The following is a 13,469-nucleotide window of genomic DNA, read 5'->3' as shown; positions in this document are numbered from 1 at the left end:
TAATTTTATTCCTTCAAGTTCGTTTTCTTCAATTTGTTGAGTTCTTACATAACCACATTTTGTCAAATGTTGAGATACTTTGTCCGTTGATAGTTTTTAAACTACCATTTCCCTCTCATGCTGTGCAGATGTTTGGTAGGCTTGTTTCTGAGACCCTTAATATGAAATGGATTCCTGTGTTCTAGGTAAAGTTAGAGCTATGCAAAACAAAGAAGAAATGTAAATAGGCAGCAGGATATATTCTTAAGGAACACAGAGTTTTGGGCTGGACATAGAAATACGGGATGATCAGTTGGTTGTTGAAGCCATAGGAATGATGAGATTCCCTACAGAAAAGCCAGGATTGGCCTTCGATGGAATGGGAGAAAAGAGATCCGTTTTACTGCTGCAGTTTTGAAGATTGCTTACATATTAGAATCACCTGAGCAGTTTTTAGCCTAAGGATTGCCCCAGCCCCACCTCGAAACCTCAGATGCTGGTGCATTTTATTTTATTTTTTATTTTTTTAAAATATTTTATTTATCCATTCACGAGAGACAGAGACAGAAAGAGAGAGAGAGAGAGAGAGAGAGGCAGAGACACAGGCAGAGGGGGAGAAGCAGGCTCCATGCAGGGAGACTGATGTGGTACTGGATCTGGGGTCTCCAGGATCATGCCCTGGGCTGAAGGCGGTGCTAGACTGCTGGGCCATCCCGGACTGCCCTGCTGGTGCATTTTAAATCCCACGTGATTCCAGTGTGCCTCAAGGATGAAGAACCTTTGCTTAGATTATGTCTGCTTTTAGCTTAATTTATCCTTAACTAATCTATGTCTCAGCATCATCTGAGGACTTGTTAAAAATAGTGCTACACCCCATGCTCAGAGTTCGATTTGATAGATCTGGGTTGGAGCCTGAGAATTTGTATTTTTAGTAAGTTTATAGATAATGATTGAGAACCTTGTAACAATAACTGGAGAAAGGGAAACCGTTAAGAAAGATGGATGTAGATACACGTGGGCCTGTAGGTTTGCCCCTAAGTTTCAGAAGTGTCTTACACTGTTGCTTTCTCTCTGATGTAGGCCTGTGAAGGTCCACTAAGAGTGTTGCATGAATAGTTGTGATATTAAGAGAGGTTTGAGGTGCTAAATTGCCATCAGATGAGGATGAAAGAACAAGTAGTTGACTTTTTCTTGCTATATCAGTTACTTTTTTGTAGCTGGAGATCTCCTTGAATCTTAATTTTGTCATCTCTTAAATATGCATTGCCCTTTTTTGTCACTATAAATGAATGTATGTTTTCCTACATCTTTGTTTATGTTAGTGAAAATATGTCAACAGGATATTTTCTGGGAGTACAGCTCTCTTCATAACATTATTAGCACTCTTGGGATATAATTAATTGCATGCATTCTTCTATGGTAGCAGATAGGAAGCTGTTTATATATTACGCAGTTCTTTTCATTGCAGGTGAGTCCTTTTCACAATTTATCTCAAGGAAAGGTTGTTTATTTCTGCAGTTACATGGGGAGGAGGTAGCATAATGGACTGACCCAGAGCCTTGATTTCAAATCAAGTTTCATTTACCTCAACATCAGTTTTCACATCTGTAAAATCAGGATACTAACTGTAGCATAAGGTTATTATACTGAAATGAGATAAAGTGAAAATTCTTGATAAATTTTACGGAACTATGCACATAGTGTGGCAGTTGACATGTATGAAACCACACCTCTGCCTGTAAGGCTGATTCTGCAATTGATATGTAAAACCAATAGATAAAATTGCTTTCATAATGATAGGGTCTACATGGCCTTTCCTTGACTTTCAGTACTTTTTGCTTGATGTACCTGTCAATTCTCTGTCTTTAATTCCTGTGCTTCAGTTCTCAAAGAACTATTAATGTTTTGTAGAATTGACCATCTTTTGCCCTACTTCTACCCTAACCACTCAAAAAAGGAGAAAGAAAAAGATAAACCATAAATAAAAGAAAAACCATAAAAGATTGATGTATGTATACTTCATTAAATGGGAGGAAAATAATAGAACTAATTTGTGTATTTTTGCTGTTTATTAGTAAACTAGTTTTAAGGTGCACCTCACATTAAGACACATGAACTTCAAAGATGAAATTATCTTTGTATATGAGTGGTCATTAAAATGCTGTTTTCTTCTAATAACTTACCATTTGTTGAACACTTAATCCATAGCCATGAAATAGAATATTGTTTTTAAGTACGAAGGAGTTTATAAGGAAATGTTCTACCCTTTGCAGAATGCAGTGAAAATAGAATGTTTCTTTTTATTTTATATTGTTAAATTACTACAGCTTTGTTAGATACATACCACAGAAAAGAGAGGCATATAATTTATAGAGGAATGATGGTAATCCTCCTATCATATGTATTCCATATGTAGGTACTGATTGATACCTCTATTTGTAAGATAGACAGTCTTCATAGGTTTATTGTATTTGAACTGTTCATGTTAAATTTATTTTTCTTAAGTAGACTTCACATGCAATATGGGGCTTGAACACAATTCTGAGATCAAGAGAATCTTGTTCTACCCACCGAGCCAGCCAGGTTCCTCTGGATTAAAATTCTTATTCTCTATGATACAGTAAAGCACTTACAAACCGTAAATAACTCAGGTGTTCACTGAATGCAAGGCAGTTTAGTTTGATTCATTTTATTGTGTGTTGGTTTTTGGAGTTTGAGAGTATTGAACAAGTCTGTGATATTATTATTGATACAAGTTATTGAAGATGGAGTTCATTTCTCAGTGTTTTTATTTTTCAGAATTTCTGGGAACATTTGAATTTACTGAGAGTTTCTTTAAGTTAAATTTTTCCTCATTTTTCTTTCTAATGTGTTTTAAAGGTTTGAAGGGGTGTGGCAGGAGGTTTTGGACTCGATGAGTTTCCACCGAAATGTCGGAGAAGTCAGGCCAGAGCACAAAAGCAAAGGATGGGAAAAAGTATGCAACACTCAGTTTATTTAATACTTACAAGGGTAAATCTTTAGAAACTCAGAAAACTACAGGTGAGTAAAATCAAGTGGCTTTTTTTTTTTTTATGATTTTCATGGAACTATTGCTGTTAGGAGCTAGGACAAACCCATGTTTATGCAACCATATGTGCATTGGACTTTTTATGTTTGCACTCATTTTTCACAGGATGAATAAGTATCTTACAGAAGAAAATTTAAATGTTTTAAAATATATCTCTTTTTTTTTTTCTTTTACTGTTTGTCAGAAAGTTAAGTAGAACTGTGGCTGCAAAAGGGGATTTGGTCAATGAGAATGATAGGTGTAGGAATATATATTAGTGGGTGTTTGCTACCATTTCTAGTTATGGAAGAGATAGTCCTGGGGTCTTTTGTATTTTTGATACCTTGAGCCTAGTGTTTATAGTGAACTGTCAAATGTTGATTATGAATGTAAAGTTAGCATATTCTGTAATATACTAAATTTTGAGTTTAAAATAGATTCCTTGAAAAGATTACAAAACCAGTTATCGCCCGTATTTTCCTTTTCATAGTATATAGGGTTGTTAGAATGCTTAAATCCTCTTTTCAGTGGCTCCGTAGTTTAATATAATTTCTATATTGGTTTAATGTTGCAGGTGTGGCTGTTTTAAAATTCTTATTTTAAAATAAAAGGAAATAGCCCAAGATTCCATTAATTTTTATTGTCTTTATATATTTTAAGAAAAAATGGAGCAATAAAATAGATGTTCTAAGAAAGTTGATGTTATTGATCTTTAGTTGCAGCTCGACATGGATTACAGAGTCTTGGAAAAGTTGGTATTTCACGACGTATGCCTCCACCTGCTAACCTCCCAAGTCTCAAGGCAGAAAACAAAGGCAATGACCCTAATGTAAACATTGTACCTAAAGATGGCACAGGATGGGCATCCAAACAAGATCAGCATGAAGAGGAAAAGTGAGTCAAAGTCAACTAAAAAGTAAAACTATTCCCCTTTCTTTGTAGGGAACTTATTATTTTTTTAAAGCTTTTATTTTTAAGTAATCTGTACACTCAACATGGGGCTTGACCCCACAACCCTGAGATCAAGAGCTGCATGCTCCAGCGACTGAGCCAGCCAGGTGCCCCTGTAGGCAACTTCCGTTTGAGTTCGTTCTGTGTGCTAGACATTATACTATGTATGTTGGATATCTCAGGCCATTTAAAGTCATTTTATATAGTCAACTTTTAATGAATTTTCTTTTGTGAGTAGGTTTAGTGGTAGTATTTCCATATGTCAAGGTAGAACAGATGACAGAATTGCTAATCACAGCTTTTCCTATGTACCACGTCAGGCTCCCTCAAACTCCCACCATATTAAGCATTCACTTTCTAAGATAAGTAAGAGTTGATTCTGTTAAATAATTTCCATGATGCTAAGAATTTCTGTCTGCCTAGTTCACTGAAACTATACCTGATGTACTCTGTAAGTGCTCAAATAATACTGTTTGAATGAATAAAAAATTAGCAAGCAGGCTATGATGGAATTAATAATGTCCCTTTTATTTATTCAGCATATATTTGGCATTCTGTATTTTGGGAATTATGCTGGGCTTTTAGTTTCTTGAATGACCAAGCAAAGTAGTGGTGATTTAGAAAAATAATATCAGCATTTGGGTTTTTGATGCTTTTTGCCTATATCTGTTACCAAATTTCTGTACTCCTGTTTGGGGAGCTTTATGTAGTAAAATTTGACTTTACTTGGATAAAACTTGTCAAAGACCTTGTTCTCCATTTCTTAGTTGTAGCATTATTTTGTAGTACTAGGTCAGTTACAGGTCTGAGTATATACCAGGAATATATTGCCTCCCTTAAGTCTCTTAACTACTACCTTTTTCATTTTCAGGCATTAAATCATTACAGTGATTGAATAAAACTGTAGATTTTTTTAAAACACCTTTTACTTGGGCTCCTGGGTGGCTTAGTTAAGTGTCCAACTCTTGATTTTGGCTCAGGTCATGACCTCGGGGTTGAGATCCAGTCCTGCATCAGGCTCTCTGCTGGGGGTGGAGCCTGCTTAAGATTCTCTCTTACCATCCCCCAACCCCTCCATCAGTCCCTCTCTTAAAACAAAGACAACACAAACACCTTTTACTCATGGGGATGAATCAGGCAAGTTGCTGTTACCTCTCTGAATAACAATAATAAGTACAGTGATGAACCTGTTGACTGCCAAATGGAGAATTTGCTTAGCCTTAGCCCTGGCCAAGTCCACCAGTCCAGACAGTATGTATGCTTATAATGTTATTTCTAATTATATGTAAGTATTTACTTCTTCCAAACAGACTCTTGGTAGCTGTGCTCAATAATGAGTGTGTCATTTTTTTGGGTGTGGGGGGTGTGTGTGTGTGTGCGCGTGTGTGTGTTTTCATAAAATGAAGAACAAAGCTATCTTAAAAGGTAGAAATGAAAGGGGATAGAATAGCTATACTTTATTTGAAGGAATGTTGCAAAGGAACAGCATTTGTGGGAGATGCATCTGTGAGTAAATATGTAGCCAAAACATTCTGTACACAAATTTACCTTAACTACAATATTCATTTTTATTTGATTTGATCGTATAATGTCTGAAATAATGGATTCATGTTTTTTTTAAGAACACCAGAAGTTCCACCAGCACAGCCAAAACCTGGGGTTGCAGCTCCCCAGAAGTAGCACCTGCTCCCAAATCTTGGGCCAGTAACAAGCAAGGTGGGCAAGGAGATGGTAAGTGGACATTAGCTGGGGAAACTGGCTAGGTTTGACAGTTACTGAACAGCCATGCAGCAGATAAGGGGTGGATTTTGGCAGGGGCAGAGAACATTGTCAAGGATATACTCAGACCCTAAAAAACGGTCTTTCTGTCATCAATTGGTGTAGTTAAGTTTCAGTGCCAAGACCCGTGTATGAGCCAGTGATAGGGATTTAAAAAGGAATCTTTAAGATACCCTCTGTCCCACATTGTTTTTATCTTTACCCTACGTGACCAGAAAAAAAACTTTGTAGCTTCTGCTCTTTGGGGCATAAAAGTACCCAGTCATTGTGTAGATTGCTAGAAACCTTATTCATCACCATCTGTGCTCCCTAACCTTTTCTATTTCAAATATGTGCTACTCAGGATTTCCATAGTAGAGAAGAGCTAGGCAGTAGCTATAAAGCACAGTAGCTGTTATACTCTGCCCCCCACCCCCTCACCAAGGAATGACTGATTCCCCAGCAAAATGTAAATTTCCTACTTGCAAAACAGGAAAGATCTATAAAACATTGTATGGAAAAACCTATCTAGGCCCTCAAGCTAATAAAAATCAGATCTTTTCACTTATAGAAGTATATAAATAGGCAGGTAGGTGGGTAGATGGGTGAATGAGTGACTAGTGAGGTGTAAACCAGTATCTCAGTTATAAATTCGTTGAAGGCCTTACTGTGATATTTGTAGTGTTGATTCATGTATTCTATTTCAGTAATATTATTTGATTTTTAGAGTTATTAGCAAAAGAATTTGACTTTTTGAAAATGTAAAGAGTAAAAGAGAAACAAGTGAAACTCTCCTCTTTTGCCTCATCATCTTTAATGAGTACTGGACAATGTCTGGCAGAATCCTTTCTTAGATTTTTATCTCCTCATGGCTGTTCATTAACTTTCCAAGGGATTCTAATTCTAAAATTTAAAGTTTTATGAATGTGAACAGTGTAATAATTATATATATATGATATATATAATTATATATATATACACACACAAAATTGGAATAATTTATCAGAGAAAGCAGAGACCTCTGTCCTGGGAGGGTTTTTTTTCATTATCTTCAGTATAAAAGTTACATTTAATATTTTAAAAAAATCTGTAGGAATCCAGGTGAATAGTCATTTTCAGCAAGAATTTCCCAGCCTGCAGGCAGCTGGGGATCAGGAGAAAAAAGAAAAAGAAACAAATGATGAAAATTATGGACCTGGACCCAGTTTACGCCCACCAAGTAAGAATATTTTCTATTTCATAAGAACAGTGAATGAGATTATATTTGTATTTTATTTTGTAACCTTCTGCCCAATATTATTATATTTGTGACTTGCCTAGTTTGAAAAGACAGTAACTGCTCTCTTTCCAGTGTGGTTTTTACACGTGCAGCATTGGTATAAATTAACATGTTGGAAATGTAGGTCTTTGGCCTCACACCCAATCCACTAAATTAGATATCTATATTTTAACAAGATTCCTGGGTGAGTTCTTTGAGTATCTTTTCTGATACTGGGTGAGTTCTTTGCACATTAATATTGGTCATTTTTATAGTAGTAAAAATTTTGAGCCAACCTCCCTAATGTGCAAATTTTAATTTTTAAATTATATCCATTTACTTGCTATTCTGTTAACATTCAAGGATCCTTTCCTTTCTGAACTCACACCAAAGAACCAAATAAATTTGGATAGTGAGTGAGAAGTATTTGTATTAAGAAAGAAATAGAAAATGCTTGAGATTGTCTTTTTTATTAATCATTATATTCCAATTGTCATTACCAAATATCTCAAAGGATCCTGTATTACATGGGAGATCTCTGTTTTCAGTGATGGTTACCAATCTATATTTCTATTTTTTTTTAAGATTTTATTTATTCATGAGAGATACACAGAGAGAGTCAGAGATACAGGCAGAGGGAGAAGCAGGCTCCATGCAGGGAGCCTGACATGGGACTCGATCCTGGGTCTCCAGGATATGGCCCTTGGCTTAACGTGGTGCTAAACCGCTGAGCCATCCAGGCTGCCCTCCAATCTATATTTCTGATAACCTGACACATTTCATATTTTTTATGGCTTATTTCTTTTATGGTCTGGGTAAATCATCTTTTTCTTATTTTTATTTTTAATTGCTAGTGTGTAATTGATGCATATTAGAAATAGATCTGTCAGCTCTATTTTCTTTCCTCTTTCTTTCTCTTTCATTGATTCATTCGTTCATTTTAAAAATTTTAAGTGATCTCTACACGCAACATGGGGCTTGAACTTACAAGCCTGACATCAGGAGTTGCATGCTCTATGCACTGAGCCAACCAGGCACCCTCTACTATTTTCTTGTTCAGTTGATTTTCACCAGTTATCTGTTTCTGCATAACAGATTTATCAGCTTAAAACAATAAACTGAACTGGCCTTAATTTCAGAGTATCCAAGGGTCAGGAATCTGGGAGCTGCTTAGCTAGGAGTTGTGGCTCGGGAACACTCCCCTTTGTGTGTGGGCTGCTCACAATATTGCTTCCCCACATAAAGAGAGACCAGACTATTCCCGCTCAAGATGGAAACCTTATATCTTGTATGAAGAAAGATCTTTTATCTTTTATAACTTAATTCTGTAAGAGACATGTCATCATTTCTGCTTTATTCTGTAGGTGACACAGATAGTCCTGGTATACTGTGAGAGGAGACTACTACTAGGGTATGAATACCAGGAGATAGAAACCCATCTGGGGCATCTTGGAGGCTACCTACCAAAAAGATACCCTTGTAAAACCATTTATTTTTGAGTGTTGTTTTACCAGATAATGTGGTCACTGAATTTGCCCCCTTGGACACGTGTATATAACTAACCATAGTAGCCTAAAAACAAATGAGAGCATCACTGTCACTATAGAACTAGCCCTCTTCCCTCAGGACTTAGGTTTAACAGTGACTTTAATTTCTATATCAAATATTGGTAAAGCTTGATAGAGAGGTTCTAATATTTTCTGCCCCAACTCCAGTATTTGCTTTTGGTGGTACCCTCTGTGGTACATCTCCTCTGCTTTGGAAGCCACTGTTCCTGATTACCTAAACACTTTGAAAGCATTAGGACCTAGATCAGACTTTTACTGCTTCTTCCCTGTATTTTGTTACTTTATTCAGTTTTGAAATCTGCCTGGTTTGAGATTTCTGTGTTCTATTTTCAGCTTTTTTCTTAGCCCCTTCCCCCCCACCCCCTTAAATTTCAATCCTGAATTCTAAGGTGATGTTTCTTTGTTTTAATTGAATTTCTTACCTCTCTCCATACCAGATGTTGCTTGTTGGAGAGATGGTGGTAAGTCAGCTGGCTCACCTTTAACATCTGACCAAGATGAAAAGCTCTCTGGCCAGGATGAAAGCACAGCAGGAACATCAGAACAAAATGATATCCTCAAAGTGGTGGAAAAGAGGATAGCTTGTGGTCCTCCACAGGCTAAACTGAATGGACAGCAGCCTCCTCTTGCTTCCCAGTACAGAGCTATGATGCCTCCTTATGTAAGTATTGTTAAAGAAGCAAGTTCTTAAGTAAGGTTTTTGCTCTGGGTTTCGAGGAGAGAATTGGAATGGTGAAAAGTTGAGGTTTTTATTTGTATTAACATCTAGCTAAAAAAATCAGCATTTTCCTTGATTATGAATGCAGGCAACAAATTACAGAAGTGTTAGGAGTACCCTAGTTGTTATTATTAATAGGGGTCATAGATATTTTCCTATCATCACATTGCTGTGGATATAGCAATATATACTCAGTAATATTTCCACATAATTTATTAGACCCCTGGGTAAACCCACCTATTATTTAATGAAAGCAGATACTTCACCATATCACAAATTTTTAAAAATGTGTTAACAAAATTTTAACATAATTGTTTTCTTTCATAGTACTCCTTATTTTAGATTATGGGTTTAAAACATTTCTATGAGAAGAAGTTCATAGGATTTACAGACTGCCAGAGGGGTTGTTCATGGCACATAAAAGATTGATGTGTGCTTTAGTTCTAAAATTTTTATTGGTAAATGTACCTTTACATTCTTTTTAACTCTTTATTATGGAATATTTTGAACATAGGCAAAAACAGAAATAATAGTACAGTGGAACCTCCCTCTTCTTCCATATCTACCATCCATCTTCAGTAGTACTCAACTTTTTTTTTTATTAAGATTTTATTTATTCATGAGAGACAGAGATAGGCAGAGGGAGAAGCAGGCTCCCTACAGGGAGCCCCATGTGGGACTCAATCCTGGGTCCTGGGATCACGCCTTAGCCAAAGGCAGACCCTCAACCATTGAGCCACCCAGGCATCCCAGTAGTTCTCAACTTGTGGTCAGTCTTTTTTCACCTATTTCCCACCACCTCCAATTAGTGAAGCAAATCCTAGACACATTATTTTGTCCATACATATTTTAGGTTGTGTTTTAAAACATAAAGATTAGGAGAAAAATCCATCATGGCATTATCATACCTAAAAAGCAAGGTTTTGTTTTTTTTAGTTAAAAAATTATTTTTGAAAAGATTTATTTATGAGGGAGAGGCAGAGTCTTATGCAGATTCTAACCTAAGTGCAGAGCCTGACATGGAGCTGAATCTTGACCCAGAGATCACAACCTGAGCTGAAACCAAGTCAGACGCCCAAATGACTGTGCCACCCAGGTGACCCTAAAAAGAAAGGTTTTTCAAACATGTCAGTATTCTAATTTCTCTGATTATCTCATAGTAGGATCCATTTTTTTTTTCTTCATAGTAGGATCCAAATAACATCTATTCTTTGAGATTGGTTGATATTTTTAGGAATCCTGTTGTCTTTGGTTACTACTTTCCTTCCACTCTTTTTTTTTTTTTTGAGCTTATTATAATTTATTAGTTATCCTGTGGAGTTTTTCATAGTCTGGATTTTGCTGAATTCTATCATTGTATTTTTATTTAGTATATAATTCTGACCCCATATATTTCTACAAATTAATAGTTAGATTTGGGACCCTCATACATTTGTTTGCTCTCAGCCTCCTGTGAAATGATACGACAAATTACATGTGCCCAAGTAAGTAAATTAACATTTTCAGGAGACCATTAATCTCAGAGTATCTAGTTATATTTATTTTTATTATGATTTAATTCCTAAGTCTACAGGCTCTAATTACCCATATTTTTTGATATTTTTTATTTCTTTGTATGACTTAGTTATTCGTAGGTACAGGAGGGAAATAAATGATTAAATATGATTGTTTTTTTTTTCCTGTGGGAGCATGATAAAAATCAGTCTTATGTGGTAAATTGGCCTTGAAAGATTATTTACATCTATTTGTCTCCTAATAGTTTCCAAATACTTCTGAATTTTCGGGGTGTGGGTAGGATGATAGAAGGAAAAGTAAAAAGGGAGACCAAGTGGCTTTTGTTGACAGTCATTTTATTTGAAAAATGTATTCCACTAATTAACAAAGACAAAAGAGTTTTGTGGGTTTTTTTAAGATTTTATTTTTTTACTTATTTTTTTAAACAAATTTTAAAGATTTTTTATTTGTTTATTCATGAGAGACACAGAGAGGGGGGAGGGAGCAGAGGCACAGGCAGAGGGAGAAGCAGGCTCCATGCAGGGAGCCCGATGTGGGACTCGATCCCGGGACTCCAGGATCATGCCCTGGGCCAAAGGCAGGCACTAAACCGCTGAGCCACCCGGGTGTCCCAGAATTTTTTTTTTTATTCATGAGAAACATACACAGAGAGAGGCAGAGACATAGGCAAAGGGAGAAGCAGACTCCCTGCAGGAACTTGTAGGACTCAGTCCCTGGACCCTGGGATCATGACCTGAGCTGAAGGCAGGCACTCAACCACTGAGCCACCCAGGCGCCCAAGACAAAAAGTGTTTTTAAAAGCATTACTGTATATTGAAAATTTAAAGATTGCTTCTGTAAATAATTTTGGGGCAAATTCCTAAATTTTAAGCATTTGATATATGGAATTAATCTGTGCCTGACTAATCAGTAGAGGAGGGATCTAATGAAATTTTACCTATAAACGCTTGCCTCCAACAGTGTTTTTGCTAACCTCAGTACAAGATGATGTAACCAAAAATTCTCGAGTATTCCCTAGACAAAAAGTTTTTCCATTTGAGGTTCATCTGCCGCTTACTTAATTAACTTGATTAACTTTGCTCTAACTCTACTTAGAAATTGTATCTTTAGACGGACTAATCATATAGCAGCCTTTCTTCAAGTACAGAGTAATTCCTTTACGTAACAGGTTTTTTTTTTTTTTTAAAGAAAAGCTAATCTATTTCAGGATATATATGACATATTTAAGGTAATACAGTCTTTTCTTTCTTGCCTGCCTTCCTTTCCCCTTCCCTCCCAACCTCTTTTTTTCCTTTTTTCCTCTTTCCTTCCCTCTTTTTTCTTTCTTTTCTTTTTTCTTTTCTTTCTTTCAGCCTGGTTATGAGTAAATAGTTACAAGCACCTCTTTTGACATTTCTTCTCTTGTTGGTGTTATCATATTTATAATATATCTTAGAACTTCTCCTAAACTTAGCCTCTCAAATCCACATTCCCATAGAGAGCAACATCTTTGTTACCTCAGTTTGTGATAACGATCTGTATATTAACTTGAAGCAGAATCCACCTATAACCCATCCATGGGAAATTTCCCATACCCACTTTCTTCCTAATTCCCCTGCATTTGACCATCCTTTTTGGGAACTGAGTTTTGCTTTACCAACAAATCTGCCTGCACTTAATCTACTGCATTATGATGAAGTCACACATTATATCCTTTCAAGTCTTTGAACTTGGTTAGGGCTTTGTAGTTCTCTGGGGTGCCATGCATGTTGTCTTTTTAGGGTTTTCATGTTAGTACATAATTATTTATGTGATTTTGTTAATGGAGTAGCAGAAGTTCTTCCTAGGATGTGTCCTGGTCATGATCTATATTTGTAAAGTCTTGCTAGACCAGTAGTCTTAACAGATGACTTGTTAATTGAGGGTGAATGATGATTCCAGCTGATATAATTAATTATTCACGATATGTTTTATTTTGATATTCCTATAAATTGTAATATCAAGTTTAGTTGGGGTGATCTATATCTATCTATCTATCTATCTATCTATCTATCTATCTATCTATAAAACTTGGTTGCAAAGTTTATCCATTTTGTTTTCTTCATGCAGATGTTTCAACAGTACCCGAGGATGGCGTACCCTCCTCTTCATGGTCCCATGAGGTTTCCACCTTCTTTATCTGAAACGAACAAGTAAGACTATTAAATGATAAAAGTTACCAGGGCAGAAAGGCACATAGATGGTAATTAAGATTTTCTGGAGGTTGAAAGAAAAAAAAAAACAAAAGATTTTTCTGGAGGTTGTGATGATTGATTGATTCAGTATTTTGGCCTTAGAGTACAGTTGCCTTGGATAAATAATTGACTTTTTTTTTTAATTTATTTATTTATGATAGTCACAGAGAGAGAGAGAGAGAGGCAGAGACACAGGCAGAGGGAGAAGCAGGCTCCATGCACGGGAACCCGATATGGGACTCGATCCCAGGTCTCCAGGATCGCGCCCCGAGCCAAAGGCAGGCGCCAAACCGCTGCGCCACCCAGGGATCCCAATAATTGACTTTTATAAGATAGAACAAAAATACAGATTCTGAAAACTGAAAATCATGGCCCTAACAAGACATGACAATTGTTTATCCCTTCTTCCTTCCATGATGTTAATGACTCCTAATTTCTTTTTTTCTCTCTTCATGTGAGA

The 13,469-nt window shown here is 36.3% G+C and overlaps 1 protein-coding gene across 1 annotated transcript in view; it reads left to right on the top strand.

Annotated features, from left to right (window-relative positions):
• PRRC2C (proline rich coiled-coil 2C) overlaps positions 1–13,469 on the top strand; it is a 100,178-nt gene that overhangs the window by 26,536 nt on the left and 60,173 nt on the right. The window contains 7 exon segments of the mRNA XM_055323735.1: positions 2,860–3,021; positions 3,745–3,922; positions 5,602–5,645; positions 5,648–5,710; positions 6,831–6,956; positions 9,001–9,224; positions 12,885–12,967. Coding sequence (XP_055179710.1) covers positions 2,910–3,021; positions 3,745–3,922; positions 5,602–5,645; positions 5,648–5,710; positions 6,831–6,956; positions 9,001–9,224; positions 12,885–12,967 — 830 coding nt within the window. The 5' untranslated portion in view covers positions 2,860–2,909.

This window comes from Nyctereutes procyonoides, unplaced genomic scaffold (assembly GCF_905146905.1).
Source record: "Nyctereutes procyonoides isolate TBG_1078 unplaced genomic scaffold, NYPRO_anot_genome, whole genome shotgun sequence".
NCBI lineage: Eukaryota > Metazoa > Chordata > Mammalia > Carnivora > Canidae > Nyctereutes > Nyctereutes procyonoides.
The sequence above is the reverse complement of the archived record's forward strand: the minus strand, read 5'-3'. Positions and strand labels throughout refer to the sequence as shown.